General features: G+C 52.6%; 10 protein-coding genes across 10 annotated transcripts; 7 read left to right on the top strand and 3 right to left on the bottom strand.

Annotated features, from left to right (window-relative positions):
- Positions 1 to 16: 16 nt before the first annotated feature.
- CCOS01_13332 (uncharacterized protein) lies at positions 17 to 3,938 on the bottom strand (the record flags this gene model as incomplete). The annotated part of the gene is made up of 5 exons (XM_060461478.1): positions 17 to 142; positions 1,065 to 1,130; positions 1,184 to 1,678; positions 3,027 to 3,607; positions 3,659 to 3,938. The coding sequence occupies 5 exons, from the start codon at positions 3,936 to 3,938 to the stop codon at positions 17 to 19; spliced, it is 1,548 nt and encodes a 515-aa protein (XP_060307906.1).
- Positions 3,939 to 4,300: 362 nt separating this feature from the next.
- CCOS01_13331 (uncharacterized protein) lies at positions 4,301 to 6,216 on the top strand (the record flags this gene model as incomplete). Its single annotated transcript, XM_060461477.1, has 2 exons — positions 4,301 to 4,687; positions 5,473 to 6,216. The coding sequence occupies 2 exons, from the start codon at positions 4,301 to 4,303 to the stop codon at positions 6,214 to 6,216; spliced, it is 1,131 nt and encodes a 376-aa protein (XP_060307905.1).
- A 457-nt stretch (positions 6,217 to 6,673) lies between these two features.
- Positions 6,674 to 7,065, top strand: CCOS01_13330 (uncharacterized protein; the record flags this gene model as incomplete). The annotated part of the gene is made up of 3 exons (XM_060461476.1): positions 6,674 to 6,731; positions 6,788 to 6,846; positions 6,931 to 7,065. The coding sequence occupies 3 exons, from the start codon at positions 6,674 to 6,676 to the stop codon at positions 7,063 to 7,065; spliced, it is 252 nt and encodes an 83-aa protein (XP_060307904.1).
- Positions 7,066 to 7,376: 311 nt separating this feature from the next.
- On the top strand, positions 7,377 to 8,309 carry CCOS01_13329 (uncharacterized protein; the record flags this gene model as incomplete). The annotated part of the gene is made up of 1 exon (XM_060461475.1): positions 7,377 to 8,309. One exon carries the CDS (start codon positions 7,377 to 7,379, stop codon positions 8,307 to 8,309), a length of 933 nt encoding a protein of 310 aa, XP_060307903.1.
- A 1,531-nt stretch (positions 8,310 to 9,840) lies between these two features.
- Positions 9,841 to 11,010, top strand: CCOS01_13328 (lysine acetyltransferase; the record flags this gene model as incomplete). Its single annotated transcript, XM_060461474.1, has 1 exon — positions 9,841 to 11,010. The coding sequence occupies one exon, from the start codon at positions 9,841 to 9,843 to the stop codon at positions 11,008 to 11,010; it is 1,170 nt and encodes a 389-aa protein (XP_060307902.1).
- Positions 11,011 to 11,228: 218 nt separating this feature from the next.
- On the bottom strand, positions 11,229 to 13,053 carry CCOS01_13327 (T-complex protein 1; the record flags this gene model as incomplete). Its single annotated transcript, XM_060461473.1, has 3 exons — positions 11,229 to 12,755; positions 12,809 to 12,894; positions 12,966 to 13,053. 3 exons carry the CDS (start codon positions 13,051 to 13,053, stop codon positions 11,229 to 11,231), a joined length of 1,701 nt encoding a protein of 566 aa, XP_060307901.1.
- Positions 13,054 to 13,651: 598 nt separating this feature from the next.
- CCOS01_13326 (prolyl-tRNA synthetase) lies at positions 13,652 to 15,542 on the top strand (the record flags this gene model as incomplete). The annotated part of the gene is made up of 2 exons (XM_060461472.1): positions 13,652 to 14,235; positions 14,294 to 15,542. Coding segments are annotated over 2 exons (1,833 nt in total), but the record flags the coding sequence as incomplete, so codon positions are not given.
- A 1,228-nt stretch (positions 15,543 to 16,770) lies between these two features.
- Positions 16,771 to 17,943, top strand: CCOS01_13325 (uncharacterized protein; the record flags this gene model as incomplete). The annotated part of the gene is made up of 1 exon (XM_060461471.1): positions 16,771 to 17,943. The coding sequence occupies one exon, from the start codon at positions 16,771 to 16,773 to the stop codon at positions 17,941 to 17,943; it is 1,173 nt and encodes a 390-aa protein (XP_060307899.1).
- A 541-nt stretch (positions 17,944 to 18,484) lies between these two features.
- Positions 18,485 to 19,983, bottom strand: CCOS01_13324 (uncharacterized protein; the record flags this gene model as incomplete). The annotated part of the gene is made up of 2 exons (XM_060461470.1): positions 18,485 to 19,688; positions 19,757 to 19,983. The coding sequence occupies 2 exons, from the start codon at positions 19,981 to 19,983 to the stop codon at positions 18,485 to 18,487; spliced, it is 1,431 nt and encodes a 476-aa protein (XP_060307898.1).
- An 880-nt stretch (positions 19,984 to 20,863) lies between these two features.
- On the top strand, positions 20,864 to 23,564 carry CCOS01_13323 (uncharacterized protein; the record flags this gene model as incomplete). Its single annotated transcript, XM_060461469.1, has 2 exons — positions 20,864 to 20,931; positions 21,023 to 23,564. The coding sequence occupies 2 exons, from the start codon at positions 20,864 to 20,866 to the stop codon at positions 23,562 to 23,564; spliced, it is 2,610 nt and encodes an 869-aa protein (XP_060307897.1).
- Between the last annotated feature and the right edge of the window lie 134 nt (positions 23,565 to 23,698).

Raw genomic sequence — 23,698 nt, 5'->3', positions numbered from 1 at the left:
TTCTTTGGTGGGCTATCTAATCGCAAAGGATGATGAAGTCGAGTTCGTCATCTCTTAGCTTCTTAATGACACTTGACCAGCCCGCATCATTCGTTTCAAGGGCCGCGAATAACATTTCAATATGTCGGTGAACGCCCGGGTTCTGAAGTGCCATCAGTCCACTCAGCGCCACCGAAGGACGGCATTGACACTCAACGGCTGCCGAAGGGTCTACATGGCTCCGGGAAGGTTCTCTTGGGTCAAGTTGTGCACGAAACAGTTCAAGTGAAGCTTAAGACATATGGGGCGGCATTTCGGGGAGATGACACGAGGTAAAAGGTAGATGCGGCAGCACATGCAGTGTACGTCTAACCATGTTCTACTCCCCGAAGAGCCATATGCAAGGTTGCATTGGACATTTGCCGAAATATTGACCTTTAGGCCTTGACATCTTCAGGGTAACATGACTAAAGTATTGCAGACTTGAAATCAGAAATATCAGTGATCGTCTGAGATGGGTAAAGCAATTCTAGGAGTTACCATCGACATCGTTCCTGCCTGCTCTGCCGGAGGCCAGGTGTCAAAATGCAAGAGAGGACAGCAAGCACTAACTATATTTTCCTTTACGTACGCACAAAAATGAGACTGTAAGACCATTGTAGTGAAGTAGCCGGGTTAACTCATTGACACTTTGATATTTTCATCGTCTCGCTAAGTCTTGGCTTGCTTCTCCAATGGAATTGACAAGTCATATAATCCGAGTAATAGCTGCGAATACTTTTTTCTGGAGAAACGGCCCTTCATAAACAATACTGGTCGATAGATGGTTGAAAGATGACGTGTTGGAGAGAGGCATCCAAGAACTTCATGCTCTGGGCCGGGAGTCTCCAAGTTTACCCCTGTAACATTGAGTCTCCAGGTCTGGTGAGAGAAAGAGACCATACACGCCATCTATCATCATTCGAAGCGGTTGCAAACCTGAACCTATCCCCCGCGGTCGGTCCTATAGCCAATGCCCTGACCAAAGCGGCATGGGGGAGAAGTCTGGCAATTAATCCACCGGTTGTCATGTCCCAGAATCGTACATCCCCATCCCCGCTGGCGCTCAAAACCCATCCGTTAGGTAAAACTTCTAAGGCCAATACAAAGTCCTAAAAGCATGGTCAATTTTCAATATAAGTCGAAATCCAACGGTTCATCATACCCTGTGGCCCTTGACTTTCCGGAGACATTCCAGGGACTGTGACGAGTCGTCGCATTGTTGGTTTACAGCCTGGAAAACATTGACAGAGCAATCTTGAGATGCTGTAATCACGTACTTGTCGTCGGGAGAAAATCGAGCGTCATTGACACCACCCGTGTGGCCGTAGCACTCCCAAATTCTGGGTTTGGGCTGGCCTTCTTCAGAAAGTACTCCAACCTTTGGTGTCGTATCGGTCTTCCATACTAGCGCGTTAGATTCGTAAGTGAAAGCGACGAGGAAGTCGTTTTGGTTGGAAAATGCCACCCCGGTCACGATGTTTGAAAATAGAAGAACGTGGGAACATTCCCAGGTGGTGGTGCTCCAGAGTCGAACTGCGGAATCTGCACCAGCAGAAGCAAGAAGCTTGCCGTTTTTTGAGATATCCAGCTTGTAGACAGTATTGCGCTCATGCCCAACAAGTGTTTGGACGACAGTTTGTGACTTGATGTCAACTACCTATAGGGTGTTAGATAAACATCCTGTTGGAGAAGGTGTATCTATGCACGCGCGAAAGGACTTACCCGGATCGGATCATTACCCGAGCATACAACGAATAAATCGTCGTTCGGATGAAAACAGGAGTCATAGTAATCCATCCTGTATATCTCGGGGTTCGGCACCATTATTTCTTCAGAGTTTAGGATGCAAATGGCTTCCTCGGTTCCAATATCAAGAACTTGAAACAAACGTTCGCTGCATACTCCGACGTAAGGCCCGCGCGGACTAAAACACACGTCGAGAACTGGGGAATCCAACTGACCCATGTGTAAGAGAGTGAGATCAAACATCTTTGGGATTGTTTGATTGTGATACACGGACCAATCTCTGCCTCTGACTATGTGACTGGGCGGTAATGAGCCATAAGTAGGTTGAACAGGCGACTGATCGGGACAGACTTTGCCACGCTTTTTCTTGTCTTGTAAACCGAGGAATAGAGAGATGGCAGCCAGTGTGCCCATTCTCTTGATCAAGACTTGCCAGCCACGCGATAAATGATCTTGGCCTAGTCGAAACGGAGTACCCTCTTGGGAATATCTCTCACCATCCGGGACAGCGCCTGCACTGTTCAAATCTCCGACTTCACCTGAGTAAAGTCGTGGGAGAGAAAAGAGAGAAAGCTGTACAAGATGATGGCCGACATGTTTTCGAAATGAATCTGCATCGACATAAACGTCAGCATTATCAATTTCGTCCTTGATGTCAGTCTGCGTAGACGACTCGGCGTGCGGCTCAACGATAGCCCACTCGTCGTCACAGAATGGGCATTCGCTGGCCAAAATTTGCCTTGCTGGTCGCTTGCATTGGCTAATAAGCGACGAAAGCTGACTGGCCACTACATCGCTTTTATGATACTTATGCATGTGTTCTTGCATGTCCGCGGAGTTCTGAACCGTATTAGCGCACAACGGACATTCCCAAATCGTACGATGGGCTAGTAACTCGTGCTCGAACCAGGTATGAGCCGAATTAAAGGTATCCAAGGTACAGTTCTGGTCAAGGCACACGTATGGCTCCAAGTCATGGATGATATGTTTCCTATATGAACATCAGTAATGATATCAACGGATCGGGCTCCGTAAACTTGCCGCCATTGCACTTCTTTGTTCTTCGTTTGCCAGAGAACAATTTCCAAGCAATACGGACACAAGAACGAATCGCTCTTCTGCCCCTCCTGGGGTATCGGCGGAAATTGAAGTTCTGTATCAGAAGCTTCCACAACTGTGGTCGCCATCGAGAATACCGACATGGCAGGCTCTGGACTTTGAATTGCGAAAAATTGGGTCTCTGGTTCTTTGTTTCTCACGAATTCCGTGGCTTCAGTTTCTGCTAGAATGCTAGGCTTGGTCATAGCAGACACGATTGACCCTTGTGGGAGGGGTTCTCCGTCAATTGGCTTGGGCTCGGCCCGTAGATGAGCGTCTCTTCTGCCCATGATTATGTCGTCTTCTTGGGAAGCCAACTTTTCTTGATGTTGCTGACGATATTTGAAGTATTGTCTCCGCCGAGCATTTGCCTCCGCTAGACGTATTGCCAGAGGTTCGTTGGTTTCCCAGAGGATACTATACTTATCTTTGATGTACATCAAATCAGCAGTGTTTACGAAAGGCTTCGTTTTGGAGGCTCGTTGGCGTCTGTCCTCGGGCGCGAATTTGCGGATGAATACTGAAGCTTTGAACAGGCTGTTGAGGCTTGTCCTGATTGCTGATAGAAGCTTCTGTACCTCCGAGGGTTTGCCGTGTCGACTATCCCGAGTGCTGTTCGAAGTAGTAGATGCGCCTGACTCAGAACTGCTGGAGGAAATATCGAATTCCTCCAATTCTTCATCAGTAATGTCCAATGTCGGCACGACTCTGTTAGGTCGACGGCCTGAGACGATCTCTGTAGCTATAAAGCACGCGTTAACATTTGGGAAACAAACTTCAAACTGGAACGTACCCATTTTGGCAGACTCGTTCAAGTCCTCAAGCATGCTGAAAATGGAGGCTCTGACCGTGGGACTATCGCGTAGGCGATGGTCGAGCGATAGCTTGGAGCTAGGCTGTCGAAGAGCGCCCAGGTTCCCAGCCCATTGCTCGAATCTTTCAAGCAGTTGCGCGAAGTCTCTTTCTGTGAGTTCATGCTCCCATGTGTTTCTGCTCTTTTCGAACTCCTGGGCAAGACTCGAGAGACTGTTGTAGCAGCGGCGTGCGGCTTGGGAAATCTCAGGGCTCGCCATTCTCAAAATCGCGTTTGAGTTCTTTTCGTAATCTTCCCGGCTGATCTTAGTTCTTCAGACGTTAATTGCGAAATGATTGAAGGTTGATTGAGGTCATGAGGGGGCTTTTCGTTGGGACCGGAGTAGTCAGGGGAACCAACGTGCATCAGGGCGCGTATGCAAGATTCCATGCACATCTTCATTCTGATTTGTCCAGACCAACGTTTCCTCGGTATTCATTTCCAGAGCCTTATGATGACTCAGATTACCCCGCAGTAGACGATTGAAGATAAATCTCTCAGTGTTACGATGTCACTCGTTTTGAAAGGTTGCCTGTGACCAACGGGAATGATTGTCGCGAGAAGCGCACACTTATCGCCGCCATGTCAGGATTCGAGATTGCTGGCGCTGTTCTAGGTGGCTTCCCAATTCTTCTCAACTGCATAGATTATTACCGCGGAGCCCTTGAGCCGATGGACAATTGGTGGCACTTCCGAAAATATCTCATCGAGTTTGTCGACGATATCAGGCACCAGAACATGAGATATCATGATAATCTCATTCGACTTCTCGACCCCATCATTCCTGACAATGAGAGTCTTGTGAACTTGATAAGAGACCCCACCGATTTCCGATGGAAGGATGGTAGCCTTGAGGATCATTTGAAAGACCGCTTCCCAAGTGAGCTGGACCGCTTCCTTCGAACCATTGAGAGGATGCACGATGTGATGTTGGAGCTCTATAAGATTCTTCAAATTCGAGATGGAAAGGTAAGGGTTTCCGGATTCCGTTGGCTCAATAGTTGTGCTCATCCCTCGTTGAATAGGCCCCTTGGCTAGGAACGGCAGAACACAACCCAGTGCAGTGGTATTGCAAGCGCCTGCAGTTGAGCTTGTCCAAAGGCAAACATAAAAAGGTGCAAAAGCTGGATAAACTCAATCAGGTCCTACAAGATATGGTGGGATTCAGTGAGCGCACTCTGCCGATATCTGATAGGAGAAAGAGTTCCGGCCCAGTACGCCGTCTAGAAAGCGCTCGCCAACACGCGTGCCGTGTGTATGAAACACTGAGAGATCACTGGAGATGCCACCAAGGTTGCAATTGCCACAAAGCACACTTGCGATTGTGCGGCGAATCTTCTCCCGAGACTTTATCCATGGTTCTTGTTTGGGGTACCGGGGACAGCACGGATTCCTCACTTAAGCCCAAGGCGTACGAGGTCATGATTCAAAATACTAAAGACCGGAACCCAGCCACATCGACAGACATCGGAGTTGTTCATGGATCAGCGACTTTATCTCACATCCAAAGCATTACGGAGCAAAAGACACAATATATCAAATCGTGGCCGTCATTCCTTGATAGGGTTTCTCACAGATTTCAACCTAAACCGGCTGCAATCACTGGCTCAAACCAATCAACCCCCACGAAGAATGTCAAGTTTTTGGAGCCAAGTCCAGCTATATGTATCACACCGTCCGAAAACGAAGCTGCTATGAAGAATGGCGGGGTTTCCCTTCCCTGTCGGAATAATGACGAACGATCCAGCAGGCAGAAAATCGAAAACCTTTGCGCCTTTTTGGAGGAGACATCATGGAACGAGGGTGTCCTGCATGACGAGTTCGACAGGCACCTCGTCTTCAATAAAGATTCATCAGGTTTGCGACGTATCGTTCCCGGCAAATTGAGGCTTTTGTCTCTCACCGAGTTGCTAGAAGCACACCACCAAGCGGATATAACCCTTTCGAGGCAGTCACGGTTCGAGATAGCAGCCCATATCTCGGCGGCGCTACTCAACACGTATCCCTCGCCTTGGATGCCTTCTTCCTGGACGAAGAGCAGCTTTTACTTCCTTGTTGACGATGAGACGCTCTTGAGCTGCCATCCATTTTTGTCAAACACATTTGAGCTCGACAAGGAAGAGAGCTCGCTCTCCGAAGAATCGACGTCACCCAAGAACATTTCGGAGCAGACAGCCCGCAACTACCTGTTCACTGTCGGCGTAATAGTTTTGGAACTGATATTTGGGCATGACATTGGCCATTGCCGCTTCCGCAAAGATTACCTTCAGGATAACAGACCCAATGAGCTCACAGATATGCTTACTGCTCAACGGTGGGCGAAGAAAGTTCTAGGCGAAAGTGGACCGAATATTGCGGATGTTGTTAGGCGCTGTCTAGACTGTTCATTTGGCCCAAGGCCGGTACTCTCAGACGTACGGTTTAGAGAGTCGATTTATGAAGGAGTCATCAAGCCCCTGGCATCATACGCTAAAATATGGCCTGAAGTGATGGTCTAATGCCATCAAAAAGTCAAGATCTTGTATATGTACTCTACACGGTTCATTCACCTCAGGCACGCTAGTACTACCTCAGTTATTGTAACCGATCATCTTGCAGGTGTTAAAGAGAAATATGGTCACTGGTCCCAGAAACTTTGTTCACCAAGGTATTCGGGACGGCGCGGCGGTTGTGTGTGGGTCGCCCGATCCCGCTAACGGGGCCGACCGAGCGTACGGGTGGCTGGCGGTGTAGGCGTCATCGATGATTGTTGGCAGCATCATCTAGTTCATCCCTGTTTCGCATGTTCCTCAAAGCGCTGTTGAGTTTCAATATCATTTAAAGTTGGAAATGCTTCAGGCTTTTGCTCGCATATGCACTCCTGTTTACTCGAAATCCTATCTAGTTTTACCTGATACTACCTCACTTTCATACTTGTACCCGGCTCGGAAATTTCTGTCATACTCATCACACAAGATGCCTTCATCCAAGGGAAAGCCTACTGACCCCGAGTTGAGAGAGGAGATCAAGGAAGGTATGAGTAGACGAGAGAGGTTCATGGAAAGTTTCCCATGCTCACACCATGACCAGAAATCAAGCAAGAACCTAATAAGTCGGGCGGAGGAGAGGGACAATGGGCCGCATGGAAGGTATGTCACTCCTCATGCTCAGCCCTCATGGCTCTAAGTTTGGTCATGATATTGGTCGAAGTGATCAACTGACTGGTTATGTAGGGAGCGAAACTGGCAAAAGAGTACGAGAAGCAGGGAGGCGGCTATGAGAACGAGGCGGGGTCCAAGAATGAGCCGAAAAAGGGCGAGCCCGAGAAGAAGAGCGAGAGCAAGAAGAAGGCTGAGACTGATGACTAGTCAGTCAACATTTTCATAGTGTTTATCTAGTATGAGCCACCGTTGATGTTTTGCAAGCTTTTACCTTGGTCGATTTCTCTTGATTCAGTGATGCTCAAGATGTCGCTGTTGTCGCTTTTGTTATGACGGAATGAGCATAGGGCATGATTGTGCCGCATTTCCGTCAACGAATTGATGGGGCAGGTGAGATGGCGAAGGATTCCCTCGCATTCGCGTCTCACTCCTCTCCGTTCTCTTCACAGTCTCACCAGCTTCAAAGAGAGGTGAACCAGTTTACTTATCTGACATGAGGTAGACAAAATCACCACAAAATGCAGCATCTCACAGAAGACACCGACTTCCAAGACGAAGACGACTGCTGGACTCCCCTCCAAACTGCCGCCCGCGAAGGCGACCTCCCCGCCGTCCACGCAGCCCTCGCCTCGGGAGCAGAAGTCAACGCCCCGCCGCGGGGCTACTACGGCCGCACAGCCCTCCAAGCCGCCTGCGAAGCCTCCCACGGCGCCGTGGTCTCGGCGCTCCTCGCAGCCGGCGCGGAAGTCAACGACACGCCCGGCAACAACGGCGCCAAGAACGCGCTGCAGATCGCGGCAGGGAAACCGGACCTGGCCATCGTCAGACTCCTGCTATCCCACGGCGCCGAGGTCAACGTCCCCGCGTCGCGGTACTTTGGCATGACGGCGCTGCAGAGCGCCTGTGCCGCTGGCCGAGACGACACCGTCGAGCTGCTGCTGGATCACGGCGCGAACGTGAACGCGCCGCCGGCGTCGACGGCAGGTCGGACGGCGCTCCAGGCAGCGTGCGAGGGCGGGTTCGAGGAGATGGCGGCGATGCTGATTCAGCGGCGGGGGGCAGAGGTGAACGCGCCGGCGTGTCGGAATCGAGGGTTCACGGCGCTGCAGGCGGCGAGCTACGGCGGGCGGGCGGGGCTTGTCGAGCTGCTCCTTACGGCGGGGCCAGCTGCAGGTGCTGCAGGTGCGGGGGCGGATGTCAACGCCGAAGGGAGCAGGTTCAAGGGGGGTAGGGCGCTGCATGCTGCTGCTGAGGGGGGCCACGTGCGGGTGTGCGAGACGCTGCTGGGCGCCGGGGCCGAGATCGAGGCTGGCGCTGGGGCTGGATGGGGGGGTAGAGGGCAGACTGCGTTGCAGTGCGCTGCTGCAAGGGGGCATGATGAGGTTGTGAGGTTGTTACGGAGCAGGGGGGCGACGGGATTGGAAGGTGGAGGGGTGACTTTGTTTGGTTGAGTTTATCATGTCGAGCACCGGTGGGAGGAACTATTGTGCATACAGGTTAATTAAGAGCGTGGATTGGGAGATAAGGCCATGTTCTAAAGATACGGGTGCTCAGGATGAGAAGTTGATGCCGGTCAATTGGAAGATATGAGTTCAATGGTAAGAGGAACAAAATACAACATCGGAGTCTCTGCAAGAGATCGAGAGATGGACAAATCAGACTGCAACGTGGCCCAAGAAAAGAGAAAAGGGAACTCTTCTGGCTGGGTGCCTACTGTGTACTAAACTGCAATCATTGGTGGCGCATGAACACCGCAACCAACACCATACACCTTATACCTCACACACCAAACTTTCCCACAATGACACAGGCCGCACAACCCATCTGTCAGAACATCAGCCAAGTCAGCCGACTCTCCCAAGACAAGGGAATCCCTCGCCTCGAACCGGTTCACAACCTTAGCGGTGTCGTAGTCTAAGTAGGTAAGTAAGTATCTACACAGCTGGTGAAAAGATGGTGCGGGCGTCACGGCCGCGTTCAACCGGGGCAATTCCGGCCCCGCCTACCATCGGCTTCCACCGGCCTCCGTGACTGCTTCACCCCGCCGGCGAGACCTGCCCGTTGCACACTCCCCGGCCCAGGCGGAAGACTAAATAGGCACGTAGCCACAAACAATTACCTAAAAATGTGTCCCAGATTTCCAAGGCGCAGTTCCTTAATCCTCGACTATCCTTCGTCCGTACTTCTCAACAGTTGTATCACCTTCACAGCACATCCGCTAAGACGCTACCCCGTGACGTAAGACTTGGCTTTTACCACAATGAGCCGCTTCGCATTGTGGACCTGCTGACCATCTTTGGTATCCTGATTCCTGTGGCCTGGTGAGACGGAGGGGAAAGACGAGAGGAAGAAGAGGGGGCTTCGAGATCCTTTTTGTGCTTTTGGGTGCTTGTTGTGTATCGATCGAGGCTATCTGTACATCAGCTCACTCTCACACTAGGCCGTCTTTGCCAATCCAGCCCCCTTGCTCTTGACCTCACGCCCCCTCCAATCCGTACCGTATCTCACATCTTTCGAGCGAGGCGCTGTGATCCTGGAATACCTGGGGTTTGACTGGGTCTTCCCCGCCAACGCTTCCCATCGTCTGGTGGGGCACGTCTTGTGCGCAACGCCCGCGCCAGTACAAGCCAAACTCAAGGTACTTCCTGAAGCCGTCTGGAACACGAACCGAATCGATAAGGAGACGGCGCTTTGTCCCTTTTGTACTTTATCCATTCCCGACCCCAGCTTCTGGAAGCTGAATCTGACACTCTTCCTCCCATTTTCACATTCTCCAACTACCTACGTTGCTTCTGCCTCTCTCATGTTTGTTCATGAGTGGTGTGACGTGATTGACCAGAAACAAACCAGACACCACCCACCATAATACACCCAGAAGCTGTCTTGCCTACCTCGACACCGTAGACGAGAAGAACAAAGACAAACCCACACATAACCATACCGAGGCAATCCCAGAGACCAAGAAGAGAAACAATAGGCATCATGGGCTCAACCCACGAGACAGACCTGGTCCTCACCCAACCAACCCCAGCAGAGCGCCTAAAAACCTACACCTCAACCTACGCAAACTGGGGCGCCGCCCTCGAGCTCCAAGAATACATCCGCCGCGAATCCTACATGACCACCGTCCCCGTCTCCCGCAACGGCGGCATCACCCAATGGATCCTCACCGACCCGACCCTGCCCCCCGACGCCCGCCCCATCCTCTCGTCCTGCGAGAGCATCCGCAAGACCGTCCTCGTCGCGAAGCCAGACGGCACCGTCGTCGACGCAATCACCCACGCCGTCGGCTCCGTCTTCACGGACCCGGCGTACCGCGGCAACGGGTACGCCTCCGTCATGATGAACCTCGTGGGCGCGCAGCTCGCGCGCTGGCAGGGCGCCGAGATGAAGAGCGGGGAGCGGTGGGGGGATATCCGGGACGGGGAGGTCGCGTGCTCGGTGCTGTATTCTGATATCGGGAAGAAGTTTTATGCCAAGCATGGGTGGCATCCGTATGAGAGCACGCACCTCGAGTTCCCGCCACAGGCATCGCCGCCACCCTCGGAAGCGGGAGAGGGAGCGGTGGGAGCGGTGCAAGTTGAGGCCTCGCCGTTGGGGTATCACGAACTAGCAGAGCTGTGCTCCGTTGACGAGGGCCTCATCCGCGCGAAGCTCGCGAAGAAGAGCACCAAGACCCGCGTCTCGCTCATCCCTGACCTGGACGCCATGCTCTGGCATCTCATGCGCGAGGACTACATGACCAAGCACATCTTTGGCCAGACGCCCACGGTCCGTGGCGGGGTCGTGGGCGAGCACGGGTCGCGGGTATGGGCCGTCTGGACAAGGGGTTACTACGGTGGATTAAAGAAGCCTGAGGGGAACACGATGCATATCCTGCGGCTGGCGATCGAGGACGAGGAAGGGAGCGGAGATGAGTATGTGCAGGGGGCTATTGAGGCACTCCTTAGATTGGCGAGGGCGCAGGCGTCGGAGTGGAAGGTGAACGGTGTCGAGATGTGGAATCCTGAGCCCCGGGTGAGGGGGTTGATCGAGAAGGCGGGCATTCCGCATGAGTTTATTGAGAGGGAGAATGATAGCATCGCCAGCCTCATGTGGTATGGCCAAGGAGAGGTTGAGTGGGTGCTCAATGAGAAGTTTGGCTGGTGCTGACCGATTGGTCACATATTTGGCATATCATTAGCAGGCTCATACAAGTGGCAACACGTTGATTCAATAGGAACTTCAAAAATATTCACAGGTCTGGACTTCCAGGCCGGCATGACGAGGTATCATTAGCAAAGTGATCTATGAACCGTCTAACCTTGAACACTCCCGCAATCAGCCCATTTTTGCTTTTAATTCTTTTTTCCAAACATCACTCACGTTCCTCAGTGACCGTGTCCGTCGTCCTCGGCCTGCTGCTCGGGGTCCAACTTGATCAGGGTATCAATACGCATGATGCTGATGCAGGCCTCCACGGCACTCTTCAGCTGCCTGATCTTGCTGATAGTGGGCTCCAGGACACCGGCCTTGATCTCGTCAATCACCTTGCCGCGCACCAGATCGAGACCGTAGTTCTTGTAGGCCTTTTTGCGCGCGACCGTCTTCTCGTCATCGTTGGCCTCGCCCTCCTGGATGCGCTGAGACAGCGCGTGCCGGGAACGCAGCTGGGCGACAAGCTCTGATGCGTCCTTGGCGGCGTTGACGGCAAGCGTCTTGGGGATGACGAGCAGCGACTGCGCAAACTCGCCAATGGCCAGCTGCTCACGGGAGCCGACGGTGCCAGCGAACTCCTCGAGGTAAATGTGCAGGGCGGTTTCGACGGAACCACCGCCGGGAACGATGCTGCCGCTCTCGAGCGTTCTCTTGACGGCGTTGAGGGAGTCGTGGATGGAGCGCTCCATCTCGTCCAGGGTGAAGTCATTGGGTCCACGAAGAATGATGGATGCCGAGGAGTGGCTCTTGGTGCCCTTGACGAGGATGCACTCGTCGTCGGAAATGCGCTCCTGAACAACCTCCTCGGCGTGTCCGAGGTATGAGGGTTCGAACTTCTCGTCACCGTTGAGGTCCGACAGTGTGCTGAGCATGGTAGCGCCCGTCGCCTTGGCGATTCTGCGGAGGTCCTCCTTCTTGCACCTGCGCACACCCATGGCACCCTTCTCGACAAAGGTCTTGAGAACCATGTCATCGATACCCTTGGTGGTAAGGATGACATTGGCACCCGCCTTGAGGATCATCTCTACTCTCTCCAGGATCATGCCCGACTCTCTCTGGCGAATCTGCTCCAACTGTTGAGGGTCATCCACCGTGATCTGGACACCCAACTTCATGCGCTCCTTTTGCAGGTTCATATCCAACACCGCAATCTTGGCATCTTGTATTCTTGTCGGCATGGCCTGCGAGGCGACTGTGCAGTTCAGAGCGTAACCCTTGATCAGCTGGGACTCGAGGGAGCCCTTGCCGTGTGCCTTGAGGATGTTGACGGCCTTGACGGGGTATTTCGTCTCGTTACGACCGTTTGTCGACTTGACTGCCAGCATGGCATCGACGACCATGTTGGCGAAGAAATCAGAGTCGGCTCCAATAATCTTGCTGGACATGGACGTCTTGCCAATGTTGACGAGGGATTCGCGTCCGAGGTTCTCGACCTTGATGCTGATGTTCTCGTTCATGTACTTGACGGCCTCGCGCAGGGCAAGTCGGTAACCGGTGATGATAGTAGTGGGGTGTATGCGGTTCTTCATGAGCTCGTTTCCTCGGCGAAGCAACTCGGCCGCGATGAGGACAACAGAGGTTGTGCCATCGCCGACCTCCTTGTCTTGTTGTTGTGCTAGATCGACCAAGATCTTGCCCGCCGGGTGCTCGACATCCAACAAGCTGAGAATGGTAGCGCCGTCGTTCGTGACCGTGACATCCTGCGCCGGGGGGTAAGCGGGGTCCAGGGGGGGAGGGGGGCCACCTAACATACACCAATATCATCCACCATCATCTTGTCGAGACCACTGGGGCCGAAAGAGCTCTTGACGACATTTGCGATAGCTTGGGTCGCGAGAACTGCAAGTTTGTCAGCAAGATGAAGCTTCGTTGTGATTTGGCCGGTGGGGGGGAGTGGGATATTGACATACCGTTCTGGTCTCTAATGTCGGCGCCGGAAATCTTCTGGCCACCGAGGAAAAGCGTGCCGCTCCCTGACTGCTCGAACATGGAAGCCATTTTTGCGCCTCACTGCCAGCGGTTGTGGTTGGATCGCGGGTTTTGGAGGTGGTGTATGGGGGGTGGTTTAAGGAGCTTCGGTCGGTGTGTGCCTGGACAGCAATAGAAGCTTCTGTGCTGTGCCTGCCTTGTCTCCCCTCGACGCAACTTTTTTATCGGAGCCGGGGTTGTTCCAGGAACCGGGGATGTGGCTGGTGCTTGTTATCTTATCGCGTCTGCATGGCCCCTGCCACCCCAACTTCCATTTTATCTCAGGTCTTGAAGATACCTTACCTCACGATCTGTACAGTCGGTAGCCCATGCCCATCCGTGGAGTATTGATGCTTCATGAATATTCAACAAAACGAAAGCTTTTAAAATACTTCCCAGCATTCTTCATTTTCCTCTTACTACAAGATCAATTATCTATCTATAACACCATGCGTAGGTCTCTAAAGCCGTGCAGTGACATCCAGTGTGGCTTGACTCAGGATACAAGACCGGGGATACTCCACAGTTGATTAGAAGCCCAGGCCACCTTCCGACCCCGTGGCTGGAGCCCAATTGACCCCTCACTGCGCTCCCACCCAACAGCTCGACACACGACTCACTTTTAGTGCGGGGCACTTTTTCCGCTGCATCGCACCGCCTTCTCTGCCCAAAATCTCCCAGTGACTCAGGCCGATCTGGTCAACGCGTCGCCAATTCCATAAGACGAGACCCTACCTGGCTTTACGAGACGACTCTGCGACCTGCAGTCAATATCGCAAACATGGCCGACGCTACCGCCCCCGCTGAGCCGTCCAAGAGCGCCTTGAAGAAGGCCGAGAAGCAGGCAAAGATGGCTGCTGAAAAGGCTGCAAAGGCCGCCAAGCAGGCTGCTCTCCCCGTTGTCGGAGGCAAGAAGAAGGAGGACATTACCGGTATCACCGTCAAGAAGCACGAGGATTTCTCTGCCTGGTACCAGGAGATTGTTCTCAAGGCTGAGATGGTTGAGTACTACAACGAGATCTCCGGTTTCTTCATCCTGCGCCCTGCGTCCATGTACATCTGGACCGTTATTCGCAAGTGGTTCTCCGAGAGAATCGAAGAAATGGGTGTCGATGAGACCAGCTTCCCCATGTTCCTTTCCTCCAAGTCGCTCGAGAAGGAGAAGGACCACGTCGAGGGTTTCGCCCCTGAATTGGCCTGGGTCACCAAGGCGTAAGTCGTCTCTCCCTTGATGTTTGCGCCAAGGCCAATACTGATATCCCATATACAGTGGTGACAAGGACCTCGAGGTCCCCGTCGCAGTTCGTCCTACCTCCGAGGCCGTCATGTACCCTTACTACTCCAAGTGGATTCGCAGCCATCGCGATCTCCCCTTCCGCCTGAACCAGTGGAACTCCGTCGTCCGTTGGGAGGCCAAGCAGACCACCCCTTTCCTCCGCACAAGAGAGTTCTTGTGGCAGGAGGGTCACACCGCCCATCTTACCGAGGAGCTTGCCGGCAAGGAGGTTCTCGAGATTCTCGAGCTCTACGCTGGCGTCTATGAGCAGCTTCTCGCTGTCCCCGTCGTTCGCGGCACCAAGACCGAGAATGAGAAGTTCGCCGGTGGTTACTACACCACCACTGTCGAAGGCTACATCCCCTCCAACGGCCGTGGTATCCAGGGTGCCACCTCCCACTGCCTGGGTCAGAACTTCTCCAAGATGTTCGACATTACCGTCGAGAACCCCGACAAGAAGGGTGAGAAGATCCACGTCTGGCAAAACTCTTGGGGTCTGTCCACCCGCGTTATCGGTGTCATGGTCATGATCCACGGTGACGACAAGGGTCTCGTCCTTCCCCCTCGTATCGCCAAGACCCAGGTTGTTCTCATCGCTGTCGGTATCACTGCCAAGACCAGCCCCGAGGACAGAAAGAAGCTGGAGGATAAGGTCGACGACCTCCGCAACCAGCTGCGCAAGGCTGGTGTTCGCGCCGAGTCCGATCTGAGAGACGGCTACACTCCCGCCTGGAAGTTCAACGAGTGGGAGCTCCGCGGTGTCCCCCTGAGACTCGAGTTCGGCCCCAAGGATGCCGCCAATGAGGTTGTTGCCACTGCCCGCCGTGACACCGGCGAGAAGGGCTCCCTTCCCCTTGCGGAGATCTCCACCAAGGTCCCCGAGCTTCTCGAGACCATCCAGTCCGACATGTACAACAAGGCCGAGAAGTCATTCCGCGAGCACCGCCTCGTCCTGACTGAGTGGGACAAGGTCATCCCCGCCCTCGACACCAAGAACGTCGTCGTCATCCCCTTCTGCCTCGGCATGAAGTGCGAGGACCGCATCAAAGAGCTCACCACCAGCGAGCCCCCCGAGAACGCCACCCTCCCCGAGGGCAAGAAGCAGCCCAGCATGGGCATGAAGTCCCTCTGCATTCCCTTTGAGCAGCCCGAGAGCGGTCTCGTCCCCGGCGAGACCAAGTGCCTCAACCCCGAGTGCGAGGCCAAGGCCCAGAAGTGGACCATGTTCGGCCGCAGCTACTAGAGAAATAGCGGCGATGATATCAAGAGGAGTTGTGGGAGGTTGAGCATTTTTGGGCCGGAATAACGAGACCTATACGGCAGGTTCGATTCATGTCATGTGTTGCTAGAGAGATGGGGTAGAGCAAGAGATCATTTGACGATTTCTCTGAGCAAAGGGCGTGAGGGGGGGTTGATAGCTACGGCTAAAAAGTGATTCGATACCAACTTATGAAACAAATCCACGTACTCAAGTCTTGTTGTCCGCGCTGTATCGACCTGCATCTAATCGGGCATCACTCTCGAATTTCCTTAGAGCCTTGGGTGCGAAATCACGCAGAGCTTTCGCTCCTTGCTGCTGACCGAGTGGTAGTGAATGGCTAAGACAAGGCTTCTTTGGAGAGCGACATGGTCTGCCATGTTTTCATCTTGGTGAGAAATAGGAACACTGCCTAGGAGGTGCGCAAATTGATGGCATCTTACCATGCTACCCCCTTTTGAGTGCGTCAGTAGCTCCAAAGATGTGGACAAGGACGAAGTTGATTTGACTTGCGTGCATGTTCCTCAAAATGCCCTCCCAGCCGGAGGTGAAGTCCGTCATGTCAGGGAATTGAGTTCGGCCACGGCAGCAGGACCCCCTTGTAACTCGGACCGCAGTGGAGTCGATTCATGATGGCTCATTCAATTGCCAGCGACGACGCATCCCGATAGGGAAGGTCTCGGCCCCGGGGTATGACTCATCTTTGCCCCCTTCCCCCGATTGCTTTCCTCTTGCAGCGTTGGGGAGTCACGCCGCCTCCGAGAGCTCCAGCAGTCTTCGGTTACTTGCAAATCCTGCGTCCAGTTTTAAGACAATTCCAGGTTGTTTCGATGTTGCGGTTGAGACGTGCTAGCTAATGGACTCCACAATTTGACTCAAGAGATTTGTCGCGGCTATACGGCATCGACTGATGAATGGCATTATGATGGCAGTAGTTTGGTAATCTGTCACTGATTCGCCAATTGTGTTTGAGATATCGTTATGGATTGAGAAGCCTCAGCCGTTGCCACAATGAGCTCCATTTGCCTAATGGTTCATACCCTTACTTTGACAACTATGAAGTGACGGTCCATCTTTGATACATAAGAGTCGCACTACCGAAGCACTTCTAGTAAACGTCTCTCATCAAGCTACTTAACCAAGCATCCCCCACGACCTGAGGTACCTACTTGACGAACAAGAAATCTCTGTTCATCACCCTCATCTGAATCTCATGCAGAGCACGACCACAACCTCAACCACCAACACCACAACCGCCACCATGGAGCACTCAAAAGCTTCCTCCCACTTCAAGCTCTCAGCAACTTCGTGCGGCACCTGCGCCGTCCATTTTGACAACCCCGATACCCGTCGCGCCCACTCAAAAAGCCAATGGCACGTCACGAACCTCAAACGGCGCATGGCCGACCTCGAACCCCTCACCGCGGAACAGCATGCCGCCGCTGTCTCCACACAATCGGCCGACGTTCCAGACAAAGTCGGCCCCACAGCGGAATCCGATTCATCGTCTTCGTCTACTTCTGATGCCGATCTGAGCGATGCCGATGACGATGATGATGAGTTCATTCCGGAAGAGTGCTTATTCTGCAACACCACATCGAAGTCGCTTGACGATAACGTCACGCACATGCATAAAGCGCATGGAATGTTCATCCCAGATAGGGAGAAGCTCATCGTCGACGTTGAGGCGTTGGTGAAGTATCTCCACCTCGTCGTTTTCGGATATCGCGAGTGTCTGCAGTGCGGTACACAGCGACGGACGGCTACTGCGGTACAGCAGCATATGCTAGGAAAAGGCCACTGCCGCTTCGACGTCACGGCGGAGGATTCAGAGTTTAGGGACTTTTACGAGCAATCTTCGGACAATAGGGAGGAGAGCTCAGAAGGACGGAAAGGTACTAAGGGGGCCATTGTAGATGCACTGGAAGAACGCGGATCGATTCATCTACCGTCTGGCAAACAGCTCTCCCACCGTTCTGCCCCGGGGTCATCGAGACCTCGCAACAGGGTCGGCGCCAACGCCCACACTATTAGCTCGGAGAACCTCGTCACTGAAGGCTCCTCGGGTATCGACGAGTCGGAAGCAAGCTTCCAGCTGACAGCACCATCCGGGCCCGGCAAAAAGTTTGATACGAAAGCTCTGACGCGCGCCGAGAAACGCGACGTTATCTTTGAGACGCAGCTTTCCCGGTTGAGCATCAACGATCGCTCTGCGCTTGCGCATCTGTCGTCGGCTGAGCAGCGAAGTGTGTTATGGACGAAGCAGAAGCAGTTGGATAAGGCGGAGAAGGCTGCTAGGAGGCTTCAGACTAGGTTGGAGATGAAGGCGAATAAGACTGGGCAGGGGAACTTTGTAAACGATGTTCCTGGACGGAAGAATGGTTGATCGATATAGCAGGACACAGCTTTACATCAGGTCTTGTATAAGGCTATTCTTTCTTGAGACCGCGAGCTGGACCACTCATATAAAGGATACGTCACTCAATATTGCTTGTTATCGGTTTTCGTTGCAAATGTTCAACCAGTGACTCACTTGCGCCTCGTTTTCACGTGGGAAGCCTAGCCTAGATCTCAACTAGAATGTTAGTCGAGAATCTATCTATCATTCGTAGTTTTCTTCTCTACAAAGTACTCACCTCCATATGTCTCTATCGCTAAATTTCTACATCCCTTAGAGATATTGCTCATTTCAAGAACTAGATACGAAAAGGTTGAAGTAGTGATAGAGGTAATAGGTTCAAGGTCAAGAATTACGCGGGGAAAACGAACTTAGAGTGATGTTCTGAGAAAAGAGAATAGTCAACAATAACATGACTAGGAACATAAATCATTAAGTCGCAAGTTGGGACATTTTCAAGTGTTCGAGTAGATTGAATTGCGGGTCGGCCCATGCCGAATCCATCAAGGTACTAGTAAAATAAGCTTATCTACAAAAGAAGGGCGTAACACCCCAAAGACAGCTTCTCGTCCATTGTCTGTAATGCCAAACTTCCCGGCCAAAGTCTCTCAGCAGCAGTCCTGGCTAACTGAAGGCTCCAGAGACTCGCTAGCACATTACCAGACAGTAGTTCGATCTCGGCCAAGTCCTCCATAGCCTGAGTCGCACGCTCATCATACATACATGGATCCATGACTGGGGTTGTAGAGTGGACAATGGCCTGGCAGACATCCCTAGCGTCGTCGAATCTCCCCAAGGCCATGAGGACATGGGACAGGCTGCGAGCGCATGAACGGGCAAGGTATGAATTCAGGCCGTTCGAACATGTCTTGTCAAATAGGTCTTGCGCCATGCTCTCAGCGGCGTCGAGTCTCCTTCCGCGCCGAGCTATATCGATTATGGATCGGCGGAGCCGGCAGGTAGTTGGGTGAAGATAACCCAGTTTCCGACCGAAATGGTTCCAAGCCTTGAGAAGAGCCGAGTCTGTTACCTCGATGGCTTCTGTGCATTGATAGAGGAGGCCGCATAGCTCAGCTACTGGGTGAGAGACGTGCAATGTGCTGGCAACAGTGATCCATAGCTGGGAAAGCAGAGTTTGTCGAAGTTCGATGCAGCACGCCGTGTTGACCGGTGAGAGTGTGGCGAGGAGTTCCCAAACAAAGTCAAACGACTCGTATGAAGTATTCGTCATTGGAACTTGACTCTCGACTACATTGGTTGAGGGTTGAGATGTGCCCTTCTTGCTGGAATAGATTGAGTGCTTGACTTTGTCCCAGAATAGTCTCGGCGTTCTCCCCGCAAGGCTTTCGGAACCGAGGTTACCATACGAGCCAAGTTTGGCTGTGTCTTCTAGTTGAATCTGGCAGCAGATCTCGACGTTTCTGAGTATTCGATACGTCGTTCTCGGCTGGATACCATCCCTCGGACTCTTCATGAGCACTGGTGTCGGGGAAGTAATTGAAGAACGGCGTGCATCAATACTTGCTGCCAGTACTTCTTTCATCCTTTGGATCTTCTGTACCTCCAATCTCTGAAATCTCGCAATCTTGTTCCAATCATGTTGACTAAGTAGAGATGCCGCAGACCCGGCCGATGGGTTGTCTTCCAGATTTCGAAGCATCTTGACTTTTTCGGGCCGCTTGAGGTTCTTGGCGACATTCCACTTGCGGAACCTACGGTCGTACATCCGCTTGCTGTAGACCAAGAGTGGAATTAGCTGAGCACCAAGGAGCGGGCGGCTGGGATCTGCGGACAGACTAACGTTGCCTTAAACATGTACTGGCTCTCCATCTCCTTTTGCAACTGTTTCATGTTTGTGTGCCTATAGAGACCTATGATGATATCCTTGTGGAATAACCACTGGGCCTCAGATGGCCCAGCTGATAATGTTTGCCTTGCCTCGGCATCGCTTGTTGGGGCTGGAGTAGGTTCTTGGTGGGTGGGAACCAAGTTCAGGAAGTTACCCGCTTGTTTGTCGTGTACGGACATCAGGGGCAAAAGTGATGGAGGTATGACACTGGATATGTGTAAATGGAATCATCTAGAAGAGAACACTGAAGCAGGATTTAGTGACAGGACTGGGGCCATGGCGGATCATTTAAGACCGTCGGTGAATTTCACAGAAACGCACAGCATGATTTGCTTCAAAGCCGGTCAGTGATTCCTGCCTCCAGCAAGTCCAATATTCCTTCCGGCTTCTGTCTGCCCTCAATCTGTCAGAAGTCTGGCTGGTGTGCCTCCTCCCGTCACCCAGCCAAGAGATAAGGCAGACCGAGAAAGGCTCCCTGCATGATATATCAGCCAAACATTCCAATAACCAGAACTCCTGCCCAATGGAACGGGCATGGGAGGTCAACAGTCTGTGCGACCTGTCCGAAGACGACGAAGCGATTCGTCCGCCTTGTGCTGCCGCCTGCGGCTTGTCAGACCATGATGAAAATGTCTGGGCTTAGGGTCGGCGTGTCCGATCAAAATTTCAGCTTGCCGCTTTTCGATGGCGCTTTAGTGATACAATGATTCGAATGAGTCAAGGAATCGAGATGCTAATTTGTTGAGGAGGCAATGCTAATTAAGTACCTACAGAGGCGGCTTGCAGGTGAGACCTTGAGGCTCAGATCAGGCTACGAGGCAAAATTAGCAACGCGCTGCCAGTCACATCCCTGACAATTTAAAGGTTGGCGCTCGAGACCATCCAAAGAGAATTCTGAATCTGCTATTACCCCGAAAGATTCGATCACTATACCAACTTCTCCGCGGTATACATTGTCTAAACTCATTTGGCCTTGACAATCTCACTCGGCGGAGTTTGGCTCAGCTCTCAACTGACTCTCGACGCGAAAAACTACGGTCGACTGCCACATCAACAAATATGGAGAGCAACGGCACAGCTTTGGCTTCTGCGATTAAGCAGCAGGATGGTGAAGGAGATACCCACTCGTGAGTTGATGCTGATCCCGTATCATATGTTCTGATAGTGTTCATGAGAAAAAGTTCTGTGACGTTGGCGCTGACAGAGTAATCCTCTCAGATTGGCAAGCGTGAAGATGAAATGGTATACTCGATTGGGAATTCGGGGCCCTCATGGGCGCCGGCCTGCTTGCCGTTACCCGTACCTCAAGGAGACGCGAATCGACCCAGGAAATCCAAAAGATGATGCGGATACCAACGGTGGTGGATCCGTTGAGATTCCTTTGTACGAGTACATAAACTTTCTCCGGCAATCCACTGTCCGAGAAGAAGAATGGGTGAATTACCTCAGCGCTGCACGCTTCAGCCCACGGAAGATGGAGGTTCAAACATCCAGCCATCGACTAGACAATGACGCGGCACCTAGGGACTGGCTCTCTCAGCCCCTTAGGGGACATGCGCCGCTGGTTGTACAGCTGTCTCGGTGGGCAGTCAAGCCTTTGATGTCGACGTCACAGGGGCGACATGTCGTGGCCTTGCTTCGAGCTCTCCTCGTCGCACTGCCCATCTTGATCCTGATGCTCTGGCCAGGTAATATGATCTGGCACACCTCAAACCCTCTGGATGGCTATGAGGGATTTGTTGGCCACCACTGGAACTGGCCCAAATTCACTATCAACGAACTCGACATGAAGCCTGGTCCTCCAGGCGTGTGCTCGCGACAAGAGAGACGGCGGGAGTTGGACGTTCGAAATCGACTTGAGTACCCCAAAAAGCTCCTCATTAGAAGTCCAGATGGTGTGTGGAAAGTGATAGAGACTAATCACCTACTTGAGCGTCCTAAGTATCTCTTCATCAGCCACATTGGTTCGCGGGACAAGGGAGAAGAACCACACTATCGCAAAGCTGCTCAAGCACTTGCAGAGACTGAAGGCTTCGCCGCAATCTTTCTTGACGAGTCATGCTTCATTCGAGGAATCAGACGTCGCGTCCAAGCAGGGCAAATATCAGAGATAGAAGGACAAAGAATCACCGACTACGATATCTACACTCTTTGTGACGTTGTGCGAGGCTCGAGCAAAGTAGCTTTCATCTATCCGAACCCTTCTACTCCGATGGATTTCCGGGAAGAATGGGGCAAACGCATGTGGACTTTTCTTGAAGGCCTTCTCGCCCCTGGAAACTCAATCTTATTTTGCCCCTGGGACTATGAGAACACTAGTCCTTCATCAGAACATTCACGTCAGACTTTTCGGAAAGTTGAACTGGCATCAAGATGCTGGGGAATAGCCCAAGGTCAGACGGACAAGGAGGGCGGTAATTCCACCAGAATCCTGGCTGAGCACTTTGCTGGGCTGCTCACTCTGACACCCCTTGAGCTTCTCCCGTTGTCAATGCATGCTCTCAGTTCGCGGAACGCCGGGAACCAAAATTCCCTATCCGACATGGCCTACGCTGCAATGGGACTTCTCCGCTACCGAATCGAGCGAGACCGCGATGCGAGCTTCGAGCCCACCCTCTTCCAAACGCTGGCCCATCTGTCACTCAAAAATGACAGCGACAAGATTATCGACCGCATCATCAGCCTTCTTCCTCGTCAAAGACTCTCCAGTGATATCCCAAGACACTCATCGGACGACATGATCTGGACAAGCCTTTGCGAAAAGGATAGCTTCGGTACCCTTGTTCACCACATCACACCCCTATGCGAGGTCGTGGGTGTAGCTGACGAGGATCAAACTGTCTTTCTTGATGGCTGCCATGCAATCAACATCCGGTGGAAAGACTTCCCGCGTATCAAGGTACATGGCGGTCAAGGCGGAGCCAAGAAAATTGTTATACGCGTCATGGTTCTCGGCAGTGCCGCACTCATGGGTCTGATGATTCCTTTCGCTGTATTTGCGGGAGCAGGCCATGCTGCTTCAGAGAATCTCAACTCCTATTCCAGAGGGTTTAGACGAGTACCAGACTCCGGAAATGAATCTTCCTTTAGACCGTGGATGGGGCTTGGGCAAGCCATCGACAGATTTGGACGCCGGGACCTCGGGGACAGCAACAACATCTCAACCGCAATGCTAGCTTTGGCTATCATTTGCTCGGTTTCTGCCTACCTCATCGCTGTCGGGATACCTTTCATCGTCCATCGTTTCCTATCAGGGACCTTCCTTGGTTGCAGCCCCTGTCTCGTTGGGTTCGAAGGCGTCATGCCAATCAGGGAGGTCGAAGAGCGTATTTTTGGCATTCACATTGGGAGACTGAGATACGCCTCATCCGCCTCGCATCTCTTCACGGATGAACGAGATTTGGACCCTGAGAAGAGATGGTATCAGGAAGGTAAACCCTCTTGGATCGAGGGCAAGGGTGACTCTGAAGAGATCGTCAAACTTCTCAAGAAAGGGCAGCGGGTGTTTACGCTTGTCGACTTAGGGACTCTTTCAGTCATCGTCTTCGCGGCCGAGAGACCCCCTTCGGTAGCCCTTCTTACTGGCAGAGAGGGGGGGATGCTTAGAGCTGTCCTGTGTAGCTGGAGCTTCCGGAACGATTGCCTCTACAAGGAAGCCGTCGTCAGAATGCCTTCGAGTGTCTTGGCTGACGCAAGACCTACGAGCTGGGTGAAGCTCTGCATTCGTTCTCTGGACGAAGCGCGTCAAGCCCGCTTCTAAAAGAAAGATGCGGCCGGGTTAGGAAATTAACAACTTTGATCGAAGGCTTTGCGACACAGATCAAAGATAACAAGAAGAACACCTGAAAAAGAGCAGAAATCGACATGTAACAAGTTGACGGAGGACCATATGTG

This window comes from Colletotrichum costaricense (assembly GCF_030867565.1).
Source record: "Colletotrichum costaricense strain IMI 309622 chromosome Unknown Scaffold_17.1, whole genome shotgun sequence".
NCBI classification, from domain to species: Eukaryota; Fungi; Ascomycota; class Sordariomycetes; order Glomerellales; family Glomerellaceae; genus Colletotrichum; species Colletotrichum costaricense.
Note: the sequence above shows the minus strand (reverse complement) of the source record. Positions and strands in the feature narration are given on the sequence as shown.